Genomic DNA, 19,594 nt, shown 5'->3' on the forward strand with positions numbered 1-19,594 from the left:
TTGCCCTTCTCTTTTCTCCTTTCTTCGTCTTACTCTTCTTCTTCTTCTCTTCTTCATCTACAACTGTAACTCTTAAACCCTGAACAGGCAACCTCCCAGTCAACAAGCGACCAAACACTAGCTCAATACTGGAGGCTTGAAAAGGCAGAAGACAGAAAAATATTTCGACTTTACCTTCTTGCAATACCCTCTTACGATAACCACTGCTAGATGCTTTGAACCACAACTTACCTTGACCTTGACTGGCCCAACGCCAGGGGAATGATTACATTAAGTGATTCGTTTTATGTTGCATTAGTTCGCTCCTCTCTTCAACAGCCCGGCCGGGCTAGCTCAATCGGTAGAGCGTAAGACTCTTAATCTTAAGGCTGCGGGTTCGACCCCCGCGTTCGGCTATTCCTAAAAACCAAACCTGAGATTTCTTTTTTTGCTTTGCTTTTGTTTTTGAGTATGATAAAAGAGATATAGATACATCAATTGGCTCTTTGTTTTTTTAAGCGTTGCTATGTCCGTTGATGAGCAAAGTGTAGATGAATTGTCTGTCTGCCATGATTCATCGGTGTTAAGTCGCCTTAGAACATTTCTTTTAGGGGGGTTCACTGCTGGTATCTATCTGGTGAACAAGAGATATATATCTTTGGATCTGACGCGCTGGTTTTTTTTTTTGGAATCTCGCATATTGGGGAAAAAAAAGTACATGGTCTATTGGTGCAATTAGAGCCGTTTATCTCTATCAACTATATACAACACGGCCTACACCAAGACACTCAATCATCACTCATATCATAAGCCACAAGATACACATGAAAGCCGAAACTCCGTCGCATCAGATAGGAAAATGTAGTGCCCCAAATTATGCCTAAACACAATTTCACAGCTTCGTCCCCTCGCGTCCACTGTCACTGGGACGCCTAGGCCGAAGAGGCCCCAGGGACTGACCAGCAGCTTGGCTCGGCCCAGCCGCTGGTGATCCCATCTGTGTCCGCGCTCCTTCGTTGTCGGCAGTGGTGGTGCGAACAGCTCCCCTCTGCGTCCCCTGGTGAAGGCGAGGGTTCATGAGCCATTGGACCTGCATGCGGACACTGTTGACTGCTGCATTTGTGTGGGCCATGTCTTCCTTGATGCGCAGGCATTCATTCATGATAGCCATGCTGGCGCGAGCATCTAGGTCTGTGATAGCATGTGAGAGCTGGCTGACCTCTTCCCGAAGAGATTCGTGCAGTGAAAGTAGATAGGTAGTGGCATTGGAAGAAAATACACTCGCAGCAATGTCCGCAGGATCATCTGTGTGGACATCGACGCGAGCAGAGGATTGCTGTTCTCGGTCGGATTGGGTAGATTGGCCACCGCTATGACTGTTTGCACCCAAGCGTGTGGATTCGACAAGAGTAGACCGAATGTTTGCCAGCCCATCCTCGAATATCTCATTCCGTTGCTGCAGATGTCGCATACTCGATTCAAGGGAATTGAGCCGGGTATTCTGCATCTCAAAGTACGGGCCCATTGCAACTATTGGGCAGCTTTGTTCATGTGCTGCAATGTCTGCCCGTCGGATCTTAACCGGACATGCGTACTTTGATGCTGTACAGGGAACTGCAACCTCCGGACATGATTTAACGTGCTCTCTCAGTGCTCCTCTGGTAACAACCGTTTCGCAGTCGACACATGTGACCTCAAGAACTGGACAAAGCTCTTTCTCATGCTCCTACCATAGGCGTTTCCGGTTAGCGTCTATAGAATTCCTAATAAGTTGAAAAGGGCAACGAACCTCGTATTCATGCTCTAGAACATCTTCTTCGCAATAATAGCACCTTCGCACTCTATGAATACACTTCTGATCCATCCCAACGTCCTTGCTTCGCGTCATCTGATCGCACGATTCATCCGGGCACGGTAATAGCCGGTACCCGCAGTACTTCTCGACATGCGACTGGACATGGCCCCGGGGTATAATCTCTTGACAGCCCTCCGTTATCAACGGACACCTCACTCGGATCTCGTCGCACATGTTGATCAGCAGGCGGGGCACACTAGCCGACACTTCCTGAGTGGGATTTCGACAAGAGGGACACGGAAACTCGTCCGAGTCGGCCGAACGGAAGCTGGTGATGGCCGAACTGAGGCAACCCCCACAGAAGACATGGTCGCATTGTAGACGAACGGGTTCAACGAAGGGACAGTGACAGATCGGGCACATCAGGTGTGAGTCGTATTCGGAGACGAGATCAAGGCTGCGGAGGTCGATTAGCTCGTCGCGGTCGCGGCTTTCCTCCATAGCTAGAAAGTCTTGTAGATTCATATTGCGCGGACTTCGAGCCTATCACGAGGCGACAAAAAAAAATATGCAAGGTACCAACGGACTTTTATTCCCTATGTTGTTGCTTCCTTGGAATGCGGAATCAGTGCGCGGGTTCATGCAGCTCTTTGCGCTAGATACCGAGGTGGACCAAATAGTCCAGATCCATGAGGATAACACTCAGAAAACAATCAGTTGAGCGATCGGAAGCAAATGCTTGCAAGACATAGGCATGTTAATATTTCCGAACTGAAGAGAAGGCGGGATGACTGCGGGGGATCAAGGGGAGGCAAAAGGCGGAAAGCGGTTGATCCGCACAGTTGCCTCCGCTTGTGATTCTCGTCTTACCATCTCCACCTTCAACCTCGTAAACGTCCCAAACAGTCTGACTTTATCTTGCTTGGCTGATCGGAGGTCTTTCTCCGTATTGACCGTCCAAACGCCTCTGATTTATACATCTCACCCCCCTGACATTTTCATCTCACACATCTCATCATGACGAACCCTTCGCAGCTATTCCTACTCGCCGATCACATCAAATTATCCCTTTTGGAGCGCGAAAGGGCAATCTCACTCGATCTCGAGCCCAATTCCCAAGATGGAGAGATCTCTTGGTCCCTCGAGTCTCTCCGAGAGAGCATAGAGGCCCTGGAAGCCGAGCAAACCCGGCTAGCCAACTCGCACGACAGCGCAGGCGCCGCCGCCCTGAAAGACCAACTCACCCCCCTCCAAGCCCAATACAAAGATCTGTCGACCCAGTTCTACGGCGCAGATGGTGAGCCATCGGCCAACAACACGACGCAGGCGTCGAAATCCGCCACCCCCGATCTCAAGCAGCCAATCCCACAACATCCACCTTCCAAATCCGTTCGCTTTATGGACAGCTCTGCCGCAGCGGCAGCCGTGCAAGATGAAATCGACGAGGAAGACGAGCGCAATCGCAGCAACCTCTTCCGCCCATACCGCGATGAGCCATCGCCGCGACCGGATCAGTCAAACATGGACAACCAGCAGGTCTATGACCACCATGCTCAAACTATGCGCGACCAGGATGACCAGCTGGATCGGCTGGGTGAATCAATTGGCAGACAACACCAGCTGAGTATTCAGATTGGGGATGAGCTGGATGGCCACGTTCAACTTCTAGATGGGATGGATGGGGATGTCGAGCGTCATCAGACCCGACTAGACGGTGCGAGACGACGGATAGATCGGATCCGTCGAAAGGCGGGCGAGAACTGGAGCATGATGACTATCATTGGATTGATCATTATTCTGGTCATCTTGATCGTGATCCTGAAATGATACCCCCGACGGGTAGATGATTGGAGGCTCTTGTTTTATCGCTATTACCTTTTTGACTTTTTTTTTTGTTTTGGCGAGCGGGCGTTTACAACTTTACACTGTACGGGATGATTGATTCTCCTGATGTTTTTAACAGTGGCTCAAGGCGTTGAGGCAATTGAGTCGCTCCTAGACTCCTGGTTGGATTCTTGATCATACTACATCTACAAGCCTAGCCTTGATCATAACCTTCTTTTCATATCCAATTATGTGCTTAGATAAAATGCGTAGTATCAATTGTCATTGACTTAATGCGATACAACTTGAATAGGTAAACTACCATAAAAGACTCCTTGAACAGCCTCACCCACAGACTGCCCCAATTAAAATACACATGAGGAATAAACCCAGATCGTAATCGAAAAGTTACAAAAGGTCGATAGTTTTCACTTATTGCTTATTAGCCTTCTCGTTCGCAAGACGTTTTGTCTTCTCCTGCATCTCCTGGAAAGAGATATCGCCGTCTAACTCGCCGCGATCCGCTTTGACCTAAATCAAACATATTAGCTCTGATATTTGATGAATCCCATGGGGTCAATGCTTACATCTGCCTCGCTGTTACTAGCCAGCTCAGCCTTCCACTGTCCCTTGCCCTCCTTGGTGCTCTTGATGCCTTCTTGCTTATGGGATTCATAGTGGTAGGAGAGGTTCTCACGGCCTGCTGATGGTTAGTTAGTATGGCTTGGTGAAATCTTGATGATGTACTGACCCCTATCATCCTCGTTCAAGCCTCGGACTGCTGAGGAGTGGAATGTGGAAGCTGGCACGGCAAAGTTGGTTCGAATAGCTTGGCGGGAGGAGGCACGGATGGTTGTGAGGAATGACATAGTGATGGTTATGATGTAGGTTGAGGTGAGTTTAGATAGAATGATAGAATGGTGGAATGGTAGAGTAATGACTTTGGCAGATAATGTAGATTTGGGAGATGTGGAGGAGAAGTATTTGAAATCAAGTGATTGGAAGTCTCTTCCGGACATGGGGGATATTTAAGAGAGCACTCGTTTTCCATTTGGTTCTGCCCTGCTAGCTCCTGATGCTTCATGACATCATCGGATTGGTGGGTCCATTTCGACAAAGATAACTAACTATAGTTAACTATGGCTATGTACGTACATCCATGGATATGTAGTATGTATATTGTACGTTTAGAGGATAATATCGAGACTATTCTATGCTTGAAATATTAAAACTTTGCGGTTTCAAATATACCCTGACTTGGTGTGGACTTAGACTCTTACGTCGATATAGGCTCTCCCCGCATAAAAGTGTGGGGACTTTCGAACATCTGGAACTTGATTTTCTTGCATACAAAATACATCCAACGAATGTAATCAGTATAACTTGATAGGTCTAGATAAACTAACTTTAATATACTCAGTATACTATCATGAGACGAGGGGGTGAAAAAGACCATTCAGGCACAGACGTGATCCGGATGTACATGGAAAACAGGAGGGGCTTCGCTTGCTAGAGAAACCTGGGAGCCCCTCTTCATGATTTCATAATTCTTGCTTGTTTAACCTCGGAAGCCCTTTCACCACTTTCTACGGGTATTTCTACGTTGAATCTAACATTTTAAACAGGATGTGGACATGAGTACGGGCGACTAAGTATGCCACCGGTTCATAACTCTCTCATCGGATCACCCGCTTATACGGCCTGGTTATATTCATTTTAGATGTCTTTTGAGATATATTTTAAGCTATTTTTTTAAAATACTTTTTAGATGTCTTTTTAGATATATACGAGGGCGGTAAAAAAAGTACTATAACCTTTGACTACATAATTAATCAACTTTATAATAGTACGACCAACCATTAATCTTAAACCCTATAAAGATCAGATTATATCTTTTTTTTAACCCAGCGTTATCTTCAACTATATAGTTAATTTGTTTCTACTTGTAAAATGAGAGTGATCTAAATTAATGCCTGGCAATATGAACCAAGGAGAGAGTTATGAACCAGTGGCATACTTAGTCGCCTGTACATGAGACACGTAAAATATTTACACTATATCTACCTAGATTTACTGAGAAATAGTTCGGATGAAAAAAGAAAGGAAAATAAAAGGAAAATAATATATATTTTGGTATTTAAAAGCACTATATCAACGAAATGACCGAAATGAAGAGAAAACAAGCGACGGAAAGGGAAATAGCTGCATCAATCGCACACAGCCAACAGAATCGATTTATATGCACGGCGAGGATGATCGAACAGACCGGGATGTTGTTTGAATGGATGCACAAGGTTCCTATAAGCCTCAACTGCTTACATGTATGTAAGATTTGTTTTCAATATCATATCGTATCTGCAAGACACCAAGCCTCCAGACCACGATTCTGGTGATACGATGTGTACCTCTGGGGTATGCCGATAAAACAATAGCAGCCGCTCCTTTCCCAAGCTCTGTACCCAGAATGGCCTTATACCCGGGAGTATCAAATTCCCAGGCCACCTGATTTACTGCTGCTGGAGCTAGGTCAAACATCTGGGAGTTAGGGGGTTGAGTTTCGGCCCAAATTGTTCGTACACAGTCAGTGGTATCGTCGTTGACAACGTTTTCAAGGTAGATATGTCTCAAGATATTCCGGGCGAAGTGAACATCGTACTGTGCAAGGGCGATTTGACTCCACCAAGGTCCATCGTGTCTGTAAGCATTTCTCAGCACAATAACTCCCATTGCAGTCGTGATATGATAAAAGTTAGCTCCCATTCCCCTCGTCGGGTGCGCAACGAAACTTTCCTTTGAGATCTTGACATCATGGTAATTTTCTTCACCTACAGGGAGCCCACAATCCGCGAGGTCCTCTTCAAGGGCGCGGGGTCTTCCAATCCAGCGGTTGAAATTTGTTCTCCATCTTTGAGAACGGTGTTTAGCATGGGTCAAGTGTTGGAATTCAAAATCTGGTAGCTTTACTGTGCAGTTGGGCTCGTTTGCATCATCGATCCATCTCTGTCGTAAGTGTCCCCACATCTCGCGCTCGCCGTACTGATAATCGTTTGGGTTAGCGGATGGGTCGGAACCAGGCTGAGAGGATGGGAAAAAGGTATTTGGGGGGACGGGTACGTCTGGCGGAGGAGGTGGGGCTATGAATCGTAGTGGGATAGGATCATTACCGTCAGGACCAAAACCGGGGGATCTGGGGCGGCGGCGACGGCAGAGACCGAAACAATTCCAGGGACAACAACCTGACATATCTGTGAATGTTTGGGATTTGATCGGAATATACAAAAATAAAGTATTGAATGTTGAGTGCTGTATTGAGTGATGAGTGATGAACTTGTACTTCTCTGTATAACACCGAGAGAGGTCGAGGATTATATAGACGAGAGGTAAATAGGTGGCGCATACTCGACCGTGAGTATCGCTTTCAAGTACATACAAAGGGGACAAAAAAAGAACATAGTGCACAAAGAGTCGACACAAGATAGACAATTATAACGGGAGCCGATACCACGGTCCCTAAATAGACACTAAGAAGTAAACAAAGAAGTTGAAGTCAAAGATATTGAGAGCAACGAGCACAACAAGTGCGACGAGAATAACAATTACATAGATCATTTTCGACAAAGAGAACATTGTAGTCCAATATAACAGCATAGACAAAGAAGTTGACTGCTAGAATACCCATGTCGTGATGCAGAAGCCAACTAGTGTAGAAATTTGAGATTGGCACATTTCAGACTAACGAGGTCGTAGCCCGGTGTATACCCTATTCCAACCAGTTCCGGATCTAGGACATTGTAACTGCGACGTTGACTTGGCTGCAAACTAATATCCAGCCCAAGCTAATGATGTCTGCTATTGTTGCCTACAATATTGTATATTGGTTGCTATATTGGACCTTGGATGGGTGTTACTTTTTCAGCTATCGTCAAGTCTTGAATCAAACACTGAAACTTCACCTTGAAATATTTCTAATTGTGGGATACCCCAGGCAGAACCTAGAGAGCGATGGCAGGTTGTGTTATGGTACATTTCTAGTAAAGCGTCATTGTAGTTGTCAACAACATCCTGTTAACGCACTCCTGTTTCACATACACACACTTTGTAGCATTGAATATGCTGAGAATCTAAGACTTTACGGTCCCCGTGCATTATCAATCAATCTAGAACTTCAATCGAAGCTGACTCTTCCTTGCGTCTAAACATCCGAATGTCTTCCATCACACGAAAACCAGACCGTGGAAGATAATCAAGTTTCAAGCATGCGCAAAGGTCAAAGGGGCGTGGTTTCTAGCAATATGTGACATCCAGCTACTCTTGTCAAAACAAGTCAGACTCACTATCTCCAGCCACATAGCTATCAACTTGAAATATTTGAGATGAGCATGGAAGAAACTATTATAAATGTGGCAAGTCTTGTATTCTAAACTAGTAGTAACCAAGATCAAATGGCGGAACTAGAACGTTGCCAAAATAACTGGGTAAGCTAATATCTTCAAACCATCTAATGAATACCATTAAAAGACAGGCCCTTTAGATTATCTGGTTCTTAGTTCCAACCAAGGCGTTGTGTAGTCAACCGTAGACATATATTTCCGTCAGATGCCTGCAATTAGAACTATAATTCCGACAGGGGAAGCCGGAGTAGATTGTTGGAGTAATCAAGATATTTAGGATGTCGCGCTTCAGCAAATGGAGATGGTCTTTTTACCCATGCCGCCATCGCAGACGTCCTCATTCATGGCTTTGTTAAATTCCGCTACGGAAATTCCCTTTAAGCTACTCCAACTATATAGTGTAAATTCTTTAGGGATACTAATTAGTCGACCTCCTATCTAAGCTAAGTCTGATACGATTGCGAGGACTTGAGACAGTTTATACGATTGCGAGGTTGAGACAGTATATACGATTGTGAGGAATTGAGACATTCTACCCCTGAACTACCAGGCTTGACGCTAGTGGGTAGCATTTCTGCATGACCATTTCTCCGAGGCTTCCCCTGTATCTAAACACATCTAAGAGGAAAGGGGAAATGATACTGCCAATCATTGTCAATCAACTGCACATGTGTAGTAGCGCGCATATTGTGCCATTTATTCTCGGCGTAAGACTGGCCATCGCATATCAAAGATTGTAGATCACTGCCTCGATAGAATTATTCATTGATTTGGTTGGATTTATGCCACGGAGTTATTAAGTCCTATATAATACTTTATAATACTTCCTGGATCACCTTGAAAATACTCACAGCTCACTCTATCAATTGACTTAGGATATATCGCACCTCGAACAACTGAGGTAACCTCATTTCCAGATGAAGTCCATTCTCCTAAGCGTTCTTCTGCCGGCATTAGCCAACGCAGCGGAAACAAGTGGTAAATTCACGGCGCTGAGCTTCAACGTCGCCGGTCTCCCCGAACTTCTCCAATCAAATGATGTCAATGGCACAAAAACCGAAAATGCCAAGCAGCTCGGCACCTACTTCTCGGAGTATGGCTACGATATCATCAATATGCAGGAGGTACCGCTCCATACAGCCCTAATATATCAATTGATCTAACCACGATTTAGGATTTCAACTACCATGCCAATATCTATGAAACAGATAACCACGCATACCGCACCGCTACATCCGGCGGCGCAGCCATCGGAAGTGGTCTGAACACCATCTCCACTCACGACTGGGTGGATTTCACGCGCGTGAAATGGAACAAATGCTCCGATGCATCCAGCTCAGACTGTTTGACCCCGAAGGGCCTGACATTCATGCGCTGGAACCCGGCCGATGGAGTCTATGTCGACTTCTACAACGTCCATGCCGACGCTGGGTGAGCAAAAGCTATTTTGACATTGTAATCGATCTGAGGACTGACTCCCGCCAAGCACCGAGGCTGATGACGAAACTGCCCGAAACTCCAACTTGCAGCAAGTCGCGGATTACATCGACACCTGGTCGACTGGTAACGCCGTCGTAGTCATGGGCGATACGAACAGTCGATACACGCGCGCCGAGGACACCGCAATTCGCGTCTTCAAGTCGCAGAATGGCCTCGCAGACCCTTGGGTCGACCTTGAGAAAGATGGCGTCTACCCTACAGCCGGGGCTGATGCCTTGCTCTGTGACAACCCGTCGTCTATTCAGACCTGCGAGACGGTTGATAAAGTGCTGTACCGGGGGTCTAACGTTGTGACCCTCAAGGCAGACAGCTTCGTCTATGATGGCGGAAAGTTCACAAACACTGACCCTAAGTATCTGGGAGATGTTCTCTCAGATCACAACCCGATCCTTGTGAACTTCACCTGGTCGCTTTCGTCGTCGCTGCGACAAAGTCAGTTCTCCGGTGGTCCCCATGGGACTTGGTTTAATGATCTGCCGAAGATCCCTTCATCGCCTGTTGCTTCTGTGATCACCTTCTCTGGTGATAACAGGCTGGATTCTGCTGCTTTGGAGTTGAAGGATGGTACATCGTTTAGCCATGGAGGAACTGGTGGCACTAAGGTCTCCCTTACCCTGGGCGCTGGGGAGCATTGGACGGAAACCAAGCTTTGCACTGGACAGTACAATAGCCACACTCGCAACTTTTACATCAAGGCTACTACCAGTACTGGTAAAACCTTGGAGGCGGGCACCGCAACTGATACTTGTCAGACGTTTACTGCCCCCGATGGCTTTGCGGTTGTGGGTTTCATGGGACAAGCCGATGACGAGGTCGATCAATTGGCTTTGGTATATGCGGCCTATTAAGGACCAAGGAGAGTGAGCACTTGAGATATGAGTCCGAATTTGTGGTGAATAATGCATGTGTTCATTTGCCATTTTGGCCAATCGTATCAAGTCATGGTTTATGCTATGTATGTCCCAAACGCCGAGGTATTTTGCAGAAATCGATATGCACCGCGCTGTGTAAATGATCCAAAAAGAAAGCACTTTAATCAATCATATCCTCTGGGAGAACATCATCCGGGTTCTCCCCAACCGCTTGTCCCACCAGGCGCACAACGCGCTTGATTGCCTTGGATGCGGGACTTTCCGGGAAGTTATCCACAAAGCTCTCGCCAAAGTCGCACGCCATGCCAACGCGGGGATCCAGAGGGACAGCACCTAGGAAAGGAATGCCCATTTTCTTCGCCAGCCGGCGACCACCGCCGGTTGTCGCTCGGAATATTTGCGACTCGTGGGTGCAGTTAGGGCAGACAAATCCAGACATGTTCTCTACCAAGCCCAATACCTTAATGCCGGCCTTGCGGCAGAAGTCGACCTCCTTGCGAACATCCAGCAATGAGACCTCCTGCGGGGTAGTTACGACCACGGCACCGTCAACGCCAGACTCCTTCAGTAAAGAGTTGACAGACAGATGCTCGTCAGAGGTACCGGGAGGTGTATCGACAATCAGGTAATCCAGCTCGCCCCAGTCCACGTCCTTGAGGAATTGCTTGATCAGTCCGTTCTTCTTGGGCCCGCGCCAGATCACCGCATCGTCCCGGTTGGGTAGCATGAACTGCACGCTCATCGCGCCCAGGTTATCTGTAACCCAGACGGGACTCCAACCGGCGTTGCTAATGTGAATAGTCTCCGATTCCACACCCATCATCTTGGGGATCGACGGCCCGCAGATATCGGTGTCCATGATACCGACGGTGGAGTCTGGGTTGGCGGCGAAGGCGTGCGCGAGGAGGGTTGAGAACGTAGATTTTCCGACTCCTCCCTTTCCGGAGAGGACCAGGATCTTGTGTCGTATCTGGGAGAGTCGTTCAGTGATGATTGGGATGTCGGGGTCAGGGCCTTTGGGCGCGGTGGCGCAGATCTGTTGGTTTGGGCAACCAGCACAGGCATCGCCTTGGCCAGCTTGCTCGGATTCAGGGCCTGGACAGTGTTCTGCATGGAGTTAGTGTGTGGATTGTGTCAATGATTCCGCGCATGCGTACCTGGTTCGGGAGCGACAAGATTGGGAGGCGCCTTGGACGATACTGCTAGAGACTCCTCGGCGAACTCCTCCACGTAGGGCGCCATTTTAGATTGCTGCTCTGTGTGGCAATGTATGTGAGAGCAAGCGACGGAAAATAAGATAAATGCGATGCAGGCGCAAGAAACTGAGAAATTCGACGTCCGGTGGCGGATTGATGCTTGATAAGCGGGGATGACTAAAAACCCGCTGCGATTGGCGGGGCAAGGCACATCTGCGGTGTCGGAGCCCTTTCAGCCCAAGAGTATGAAAGTCGAAAGTGAACTATTTCCTTTGATATAATCAAATTTCATAGCTGAAGTCATGAAATACTAGACAGTAATGGGTATAACGTACAATAAATGGATAAATTAATTGGAGAATAAAACATGGTTGGAGAACCTGACCTCTATAATAAATCACTATGAATGATACCTAACTAACTTATTCCTTATGTCCATTTGCCAAGCCAACCAGATCTCCATATTTTAGTGTATTCGTAGTTGCAGTATACTGACTGGCCTCCGGAGAGACAGTCAAGATCATAGCCGAATGAGTATCGGTTGAAGCTTCGAAGTGCTCCCGCAGCACCATAGTCAGCGGAGAGGAACGGTATGGGATACGTGATTTCTTGCTTGATCGGGCTCGGATCACTTCTTTCAATGCGAGAAGGTCAGTATTTATCTGCCTCCCTTCTTGCTTCTCTTGGGGGGTTTGTTTGAGCGCAGACCCAGTCGTGCTGGAAAGGAATTCAGCACCGGCCAGATCTACAAACACAAGCTTCCCACCAATACATCGATGTGTTTGAGCGGTAGTTGCGAATACTCCAGACTCATGCTCTTCTGCTTCTTTCACACGAGCTTCAAACTCAGCCTTTTTTGCCTCTGCGGCATCGACGCGTGCTTGATCCACTTGATAATCGGGATTTGGCACGAATTTCCCCTCTTCTGTCTGGATAATCGCGCGATATTGTTCCTCAATATAGACATCTGTTGCATGTTTCCCCACAGGAACAAGCTCAGATTGCCGCTCAACCACCTGATCGCGCGCATTGAGAAGATCCTTGGTAATGATTTCCAGTTCGATCACGGCATGTGTGCGCGAGCTTTGATCGTGCACTGTCGATGTCGCAGTCTTGCGGTGCTTCAAGCCTTTTTGTAACTCTCGTTGTAGCTCTTCGAAGCTCCAACACGCCTTCGTGGCGATTGGTCGGACTCTCACTTTTCCGTTTTCCAGCATTTCTGTTTCGCCACGAATGTAGACCCGACCATCGGATCCCTCGCGGACAAAGCACTCATTCCGCTCATTAAGGAGATCGAAAGCAACATTCTTCCGTAATTCAAACACACGCAGCCCAATGCCGAATTGATGGTTGCTATCTTCCACGTTGATGACTTCTAGCGCAGCGCTCAATTGACGGGCAGCTGCTAAACAAAGCCCAAACTCTTCGGAATGCTCAAAATCGTAGCCAATCATGGTATGTGATTTACCGCTGCCCGAGTGGCCGTATGCAAAGAAATTGCAAGACTTGCCTTCCAGAACTTGTGGGATGATTGGTGCAACAACGCGGTTGAACACCAAGTGGTTATTATCACCACATTCAATAATCCCATCAAATGAGAATCCACTCTTCCAGGACTTTTCGCGGGTAGAAAGTACTTTAGCTTGTAAAGGTGAAGTAACGGAGATGCATGACTGTAGATTGTTGTGATGCTGGCCGTATTCCCGCTGGATTTCCCCCGTTTCGGCCTCGCTCGGGTTGAGAGGTCGCCATCTCATCCATACTTTAAATACATTCATATTCCTTACTCGAGTGATATGGTGTCTAGAGGAGGATAAACACCAGAACACAGGCTCCAGGACTGTCACGAGGTCGCGCAGTTGGCTTATGTAACGAGGCAGCAGCCCCGGCGGGGCAAGGCATCGATAGTATAGGCCGGACTTACTGACTGAGGTCTTTGATGTTGTGAGTTACTTGAGTCCTATACAAATGAGACTTAGACCTCAGAAAGCCGGGATATACGTTTAACCCCCGAATAACCAGACCTGTCACTAATTTATACACCTATTCAGGCCGAGGCGGGTTAAGCTACATTTTGGGTATGCAAGTCCTACCCATGAAAACTACTCAACCAATGGCCCCACAGGGGTGAAATAATCCCGGGCCCTGTCAGCACTTAACAGGGGACCAGAATCTTGATCTAGCGCCTCCACTGCAGTAGGATAGACGTGGCCCAGTGAAACAGACCGAAAGGCTGCCAGGACAAGAAGCGGGGTTCATGGGCTGCAGCTTAGATTGGATCACCTCTCGTATATACATATGTAGGTAGTAAATCCAACCCAGTGAGGTAGGCGGTGCACTATTATGAGTATCCATTATCAATCTTCAACGCATTGATATCAACGGTGCCTGTCGTAATACGGAGTTTCAGTGGCCCTAATCAACCAGGGATTTGGATTGGATGATGTCAAGTACTCCACTGGCCGTGGATCATCCTATTCGTGGAATGGAACATGCGGACACGATCACAATGCATTTTATATAGGCTCGAGCTCAAAGGGAAATGCGCATATCAATCTATGTAGGTGGGTAAGTGTACACGGTATGCGCCATTGGCATAACTTTCACAGGCCGCACTTGCCGCACTGCACGATACCCCGCTGTTGATCGGTGTTGTATATTTATGGGCAACAGAGGAATGAATAGACAGACGTGGGTGTCCACAAGCCTATTCGAAATTGAACCAGAGGGGTTTTCCCAACAACCTGCGAAGAAGCGAACTAAAGCCACTTAGCGTTGGTTGATCAAAGGACCCTCATTTCTTTTCCCTTCCGCTCCATTCGGAGGCCCGCATCTTCTTAAGAGACCCCCAGTCTCAACGGTTCCACTCTTTGCTCGGGATTGATATAAATAATAATTGGTCTCCTCGGTAAATTCTTCTCTTTGTCTTTCTGAAAAAAAAATAAAAAAAGAGAGAGAACTCCCATTGTCAGGACAAAACCCCTGGACACAAAGGAGAACAAATAAGCTGTTCTAAGGTTTCCCCCCAACTGACTAAGCATAGTTCCGCTTTTTCGATTATCACATGCTTCTGTCGTCACATTCCCTCTCAACAGTTTTCTCTCTCTCAACACCCTTGTAAAGTGGCACACCATGGATCAAGGCCTTTCAACAGGGGCCCATCAAGATATTGATGGGCTACGTGAGAGAAATACACGCGTCGATTCAACAGTCGGTCGCGAGGCTTTAACAGCCATTGGGGAAGTGGAGATCAAAGATAAAGATGGCAAAGAATTGAAGACCTTTGGGAGAACTCCCGATGGAACAGGTAAGCTTGTGTCTTAATTATATTTGCAATTGAATATAGCACTTAACTAGATGTACCCCTTTGTGTTTCGTCGAAAGCCCGCTGCTAACCGAGTCCGATGTATCTGTATAGTGTTTACGGTCCCTCAGACTCATGACATGGTCTCCCAACTGCTTTTGCCTTCCGAGCCAAAGAATTTTGGTGATCTTGTGGTGTTGGTTCTATTGGCGGGTCATATTCTGTTTCTCTGGGCACTGCCCGCCGGGGCCAAAATCCCGGTCTTTGCAGCCACATACCTCTTCTGGCGCCTGGCTTACAATGCAGGAATTGGGTGGCTGCTTCACAATCAGTCGCACCACAAGACGCTAATTCGATGGGCCGAGAAGACAAAAGTGTTTGTCAATCCAGCCACTGGGGGAAACCCCCACCCTAAATTGTATAATTGGATCAAACGGGAACTGGAGACCAAGATCCCGCAGGATTACTCGTTTGACAATGCTCCAATTGAATACAACACCTGGCTTGTCTTTAGGCGTCTGGTGGACTTGATCCTCATGTGTGACTTCACTTCTTACTGCCTTTTCGCGATAGCTTGTGGCCACCAACCCGTTGACGAGAGCATTCTTATGGCTGTTCTCCGGTGGTCTGCAGGTATCGTGTTAGTGCTGTTTAACCTCTGGGTCAAACTAGATGCCCATCGAGTGGTCAAGGACTACGCCTGGTATTGGGGTGATTTCTTCTACCTCATTGACCAAGAACTGACTTTCGATGGTGTATTCGAAATGGCACCTCATCCCATGTACTCGGTTGGCTATGCGGGCTACTACGGAATCTCTCTGATGGCAGCCAGCTATAAAGTGTTGCTCATCTCAATCATTGCCCATGCAGCACAATTCATTTTCCTCGTCCTCGTGGAGAACCCGCACATCGACAAGACTTATAATCCACCACCACCCAGAAAGCGCTCCTCTGCATGTGCGGATTCTTCTTCCAACTTGCCCACCGATCTAGATACTCCGACAGCGCCAACTCCGTCTGAAGACCAGACTCCCAACGCGACACCTTCGTATTCGGCCAAGCCGCCGCAGCCCGTCCACAACCTCCTTGGACTGCACAACCTGGATTTGTATAGAACCACGGATTCTTCGATCATGCTGGTTCAGATTCTTGTATTCTCTATTACGGCTTTGACACCATCTACACCAGGGTATCAATTTCTGTTTGTGGTCCTCGCCGCCGCTTCCAGAATATGGTATTCCGTAGGCATTGGGTATATCCTTCGGAACCAATCCAACACCAAATCTTGGACAAGGCACTTCGTCAAGTATGGCGACACGCCGCAGGAAGCGTGGAACCAATGGAAGGGCACTTATCATCTCAGTATGATCTTGTGTTACTCGAGCTTTATTGCTGCCGTGTGGAAGATGTACACATTCCCGGCCGATTGGGCCTATGGTCTGGTTCTGTTCCGACATGTCCTTGGAGCTGGCCTGATCAGTCTGCAAATCTGGACTTCGGTCAGCATCTACGAGTCTCTGGGCGAATTTGGCTGGTTCTACGGGGACTTTTTCTTCGATGACTCTCCAAAGCTCACCTACAACGGCATTTACCGCTTCCTCAACAACCCAGAGCGCGTTCTAGGTCTCGCAGGCGTGTGGGGTGCTGTTCTCATCACCAGTAGTGGAGCCGTCACCTTCCTCGCCTTGTTGAGCCACATCCTGAGTCTGGCATTCATTCAATTCGTCGAACGTCCTCACATGCAGAAGCTGTACGGTCGTAGCCTTCGCCAGGATGCGGGTCTTGTTAAGAGTCTGAAGCGGTCCCTGCCACCCTCCCTCAAGCAATTGCACGGAAGTGTGGACAAGATGTTCGATGACTCCTTCGAGTTCATTGAGGAGATGCTCGACAACGCCCGACCCAAACTCGCCGCGGGAGTCAACACCTTTGTTAAAGATACCACTGCGCTCTTCCAGAAGTACCCCGCTCGCGTCACCATCTCCCGAATTGATGCGGACCTGGCTGGATTCGACGCCCGCGATTATTCTCTGTCGGTTGAAGGTACCAGTGCTCTGTCCTTCGAGGAGAGCGAAAAGAACAAGGGTCGTGAAGGTGCAAACGCACGCATGCCCCTGGACCGCCGGGGTGATCTCAAGGACTTGACATTTGAATATGGCGCCCCGATCAAGGTCAAATGGACTGCCCCGCTCCACCACAGCAAGAAGGATTGGATTGGTCTTTACCGGGTCACAGACAATACCTCGCGAGAGGTCACTCGTGTGTCATCGCAAGGCCGCTGGGTCGCAACCAACGAAGGCGCATACGACAACTCGACCTGTGAAAAGGGTATCCTCACTAGTGATGTTGTTATCCAGTCGCCCGAGCGTCAAGGCCAGGAGCCCTGCGAATTTGCTTCTGGTGAGATCCTTCTTTCTGGTGACAAGATCTTCTGGACCGAGGGTGTCTTTGAACTTCGCTACCACCACAACGGTATGCACAATGTCATGGCTATCTCGAGACCATTTGAGATTCGTATTCGTCGATCGGATGAGGATGAAACTATTTCCGATGGCGATTCTTTCATAGAATCGGCTGTTGAGAATGCCTTGTTGCCGGTCGTTCGGAACTGTTTCGATCGTGATCCTGAAATCGCTCCGGAGACTGTTGATGAGCAGTTCGGTAGCCTTGTGGAACGAGATGGCAAGTTTGCGAAGCGTGTTGTCTTTGCTGTTCATCAGATGTAAGTTCCCTTTCTTGATGATGCTCCCAATCAGGTATCATATTCTGACCCCTTTGTGACGCAGGTTCGGTATCGAGTTAGCAGCTGAGGTCGTCAAGGCCGATGGCAACGTGCGAAATCTGGCTTGGAGAATCTGCAATGCCAAGAAAGTTCTCGTAAGTATCAAAATGCCGACTAAAATTTGGTTGTTGGACCAAAGCTAATTCGTCGATGATGCAGGCTCCCTACAGCATGTCAAGATCCAATGGAACGACAACACCACTTGAGGAGAGCAAAGAATGATTGCTCGAAGCAAGTTCCTGATACGTCCAACCTAGCCATACATGATGGCGAGAGACGATTTGGTTTGAACGACCGCGTCAATCTCAAGTGGATTTGGCGCTCGACAATTGGTGCCTAACAGCAAAAAAAAAAAAAGAAATATGTTACAATTAAGAAAGATCATGTTTTGAAGAAAAGAGGAGTTGTCCTGTTTTGCTTTCCTTGCCTTGTATGTGAAGGGTCATGCTAGGTTCAAGGTAATGATTCCCATGATGGTTTTGTTTAGATTTCAGGGGTTGAGTGGGTGGCAGTTGTGATTTTCATGTGTTTTGCCTTTTTGGGGACCTTTTGGCCAATTACTTTTTCTTCTCTACTTCTCTACTTCACCGTACATAGCTTTAAGAGAAATCTATTGCTTTGCTTGTGGTCATTGATTTCGCTTTCCAGGACTATTGGGGGAACGAAACGTAAAACAGCCCACGATGGCATGGAATATATAATGTATAACAGTGTTTATCTTCACGGGGACCCGTATTATTCATTGCCCAAAAGGATTAGAGTACCTTAGATCCATCAGTTCTCGTCAACACGCGTCGGAAAATATACCCGAGCATTGGCATAAATACAACTTCAACGTCCACCCAGAAGCTAGTTCGCTCTGACAAAATGAACATTCAAACTCGGTTACTCGACTACATGCTGCAAAGTTCTTTCATGACGCAAATATATGCTATGATGCATGTGTATTATTAAAAAATATACTTAGAGGTATTCTAAAATGCAGACCTAGGTGAAGCTTTGAATGCTGTTAGCGAAAGTCCTCGAGACCCGAAGGAGCAAAACAAGCACGAATAGCTTCACAATTGCAAGCAAAAGTGGAAGCATATATAGTATTCAGTCAAGCCGGTTAACTCATCCCATCCCCTGTTGGCCCCTCGCACCGAACTGTCACCCAAGACGGATAAGCAGCCCAGCATTAGGAAACCAACACAAGCCAAGTATAGCAGTACCATGCCGCGGACAAGACAGCATTGCAAAGAACGTAATCAGACGACGACGAGCCCAAAGCCTCCAGGCTCCACAACCTTCCTCCCGTTCACACCCGAAGGCGCAAAAGGTCCAGTATAAGGGAGATGGAAAACAGTGGATCGACGCCTGTATTCCTCACAATGCTGTACGGCTTGGGTGCAACCTGAGGGGCGGTCCTCAAAGAGGTCGTTGAATGGATAGACTGGTTGTCATCATTATAACTGGGGGGAGACATGCAGTGGAAGAAAGACAATGATGTACCTTTGGGGTAAATGAAGAGGTAGAGCATCAATGATGTGGATTACAGCTAGATCTTTTTGACTTGTCAGCATTCTTGTCACTGACAGGATGGTTGAAAGGCAATGATAATGACTCAAGAAGGATCAGGAGTTTTTGGTAAGGTATTTTGTTATCTTCAAAAATTTTGCAGAAGCAGAACTGAAAATGTTTTCTCATCATAATGAGTGCAGCTGGGAAAGGAAAGGGGGATGTGTCTTACCTTATTAGTTAAAATGTTGATGGAGACTCCCATGTACTCGAAAACAAGTGAAGAGTGCTTATTCCTGTCTTTAAGCAATTGTTAGTCCCTGATGCATAGCAGTGGAATATTGAAAAACAATGGTAAAGTTGTTGTCATTATCAGATGGTGATGCATGTTTGTTCATGGCCCATTTTTTGTCGCCAAACAGGAGTTGGAACTCTCTCGATCATGTAGACAGGGTGG

At 47.4% G+C, this 19,594-nt stretch overlaps 8 protein-coding genes across 8 annotated transcripts; 3 read left to right on the forward strand and 5 right to left on the reverse strand.

The window, feature by feature from the left end:
- Positions 1 to 871: 871 nt before the first annotated feature.
- Positions 872 to 2,299, reverse strand: N7455_001374 (uncharacterized protein; the record flags this gene model as incomplete). The annotated part of the gene is made up of 2 exons (XM_040951092.2): positions 872 to 1,705; positions 1,769 to 2,299. 2 exons carry the CDS (start codon positions 2,297 to 2,299, stop codon positions 872 to 874), a joined length of 1,365 nt encoding a protein of 454 aa, XP_040817972.2.
- Positions 2,300 to 2,791: 492 nt separating this feature from the next.
- N7455_001375 (syntaxin family protein) lies at positions 2,792 to 3,601 on the forward strand (the record flags this gene model as incomplete). Its single annotated transcript, XM_040951183.2, has 1 exon — positions 2,792 to 3,601. One exon carries the CDS (start codon positions 2,792 to 2,794, stop codon positions 3,599 to 3,601), a length of 810 nt encoding a protein of 269 aa, XP_040817819.2.
- A 376-nt stretch (positions 3,602 to 3,977) lies between these two features.
- On the reverse strand, positions 3,978 to 4,613 carry N7455_001376 (uncharacterized protein). Its single transcript, XM_040951271.2, has 3 exons — positions 4,350 to 4,613; positions 4,186 to 4,298; positions 3,978 to 4,129 (listed from the first exon to the last, which is right to left on the reverse strand). The coding sequence occupies exons 1-3, from the start codon at positions 4,465 to 4,467 to the stop codon at positions 4,031 to 4,033; spliced, it is 330 nt and encodes a 109-aa protein (XP_040818644.2). The 5' UTR covers positions 4,468 to 4,613; the 3' UTR covers positions 3,978 to 4,030.
- Positions 4,614 to 5,905: 1,292 nt separating this feature from the next.
- Positions 5,906 to 6,841, reverse strand: N7455_001377 (uncharacterized protein; the record flags this gene model as incomplete). Its single annotated transcript, XM_040951914.2, has 1 exon — positions 5,906 to 6,841. The coding sequence occupies one exon, from the start codon at positions 6,839 to 6,841 to the stop codon at positions 5,906 to 5,908; it is 936 nt and encodes a 311-aa protein (XP_040818268.2).
- A 2,065-nt stretch (positions 6,842 to 8,906) lies between these two features.
- Positions 8,907 to 10,337, forward strand: N7455_001378 (endonuclease/exonuclease/phosphatase family protein; the record flags this gene model as incomplete). The annotated part of the gene is made up of 3 exons (XM_040951851.2): positions 8,907 to 9,113; positions 9,164 to 9,420; positions 9,476 to 10,337. The coding sequence occupies 3 exons, from the start codon at positions 8,907 to 8,909 to the stop codon at positions 10,335 to 10,337; spliced, it is 1,326 nt and encodes a 441-aa protein (XP_040817926.2).
- A 184-nt stretch (positions 10,338 to 10,521) lies between these two features.
- nbp35 (Fe-S cluster-binding ATPase) lies at positions 10,522 to 11,603 on the reverse strand (the record flags this gene model as incomplete). The annotated part of the gene is made up of 2 exons (XM_040951383.1): positions 10,522 to 11,468; positions 11,519 to 11,603. The coding sequence occupies 2 exons, from the start codon at positions 11,601 to 11,603 to the stop codon at positions 10,522 to 10,524; spliced, it is 1,032 nt and encodes a 343-aa protein (XP_040817881.1).
- Positions 11,604 to 11,979: 376 nt separating this feature from the next.
- On the reverse strand, positions 11,980 to 13,335 carry N7455_001380 (kinesin family protein; the record flags this gene model as incomplete). The annotated part of the gene is made up of 1 exon (XM_040951515.2): positions 11,980 to 13,335. One exon carries the CDS (start codon positions 13,333 to 13,335, stop codon positions 11,980 to 11,982), a length of 1,356 nt encoding a protein of 451 aa, XP_040818519.2.
- Positions 13,336 to 14,505: 1,170 nt separating this feature from the next.
- N7455_001381 (phosphatidylethanolamine N-methyltransferase) lies at positions 14,506 to 18,003 on the forward strand. Its single transcript, XM_040951324.2, has 4 exons — positions 14,506 to 14,864; positions 14,976 to 17,580; positions 17,645 to 17,735; positions 17,800 to 18,003. Exons 1-4 carry the CDS (start codon positions 14,690 to 14,692, stop codon positions 17,860 to 17,862), a joined length of 2,934 nt encoding a protein of 977 aa, XP_040818355.2. The 5' UTR covers positions 14,506 to 14,689; the 3' UTR covers positions 17,863 to 18,003.
- The last annotated feature ends 1,591 nt before the right edge of the window (positions 18,004 to 19,594 follow it).

The sequence above is a fragment of the Penicillium solitum genome, assembly GCF_028829755.1.
Source record: "Penicillium solitum strain IBT 25940 chromosome Unknown utg000001l_segment0_segment0, whole genome shotgun sequence".
NCBI classification, from domain to species: Eukaryota; Fungi; Ascomycota; class Eurotiomycetes; order Eurotiales; family Aspergillaceae; genus Penicillium; species Penicillium solitum.

Excerpts from the sequence above, each read along its gene's own strand:
- N7455_001376 (XM_040951271.2), bottom strand. The coding sequence starts at position 4,467 with ATGTCATTCCTCACAACCATCCGTGCCTCCTCCCGCCAAGCTATTCGA. Across the intron at positions 4,299-4,349 it reads CTTGAACGAGGATGATAGGG|GCCGTGAGAACCTCTCCTAC; the intron begins GTCAGTACATCA and ends AACCATCAGCAG. Across the intron at positions 4,130-4,185 it reads CTAGTAACAGCGAGGCAGAT|GTCAAAGCGGATCGCGGCGA; the intron begins GTAAGCATTGAC and ends TGTTTGATTTAG.
- N7455_001381 (XM_040951324.2), top strand. The coding sequence starts at position 14,690 with ATGGATCAAGGCCTTTCAACAGGGGCCCATCAAGATATTGATGGGCTA. Across the intron at positions 14,865-14,975 it reads GAGAACTCCCGATGGAACAG|TGTTTACGGTCCCTCAGACT; the intron begins GTAAGCTTGTGT and ends GTATCTGTATAG. Across the intron at positions 17,736-17,799 it reads GCAATGCCAAGAAAGTTCTC|GCTCCCTACAGCATGTCAAG; the intron begins GTAAGTATCAAA and ends TCGATGATGCAG.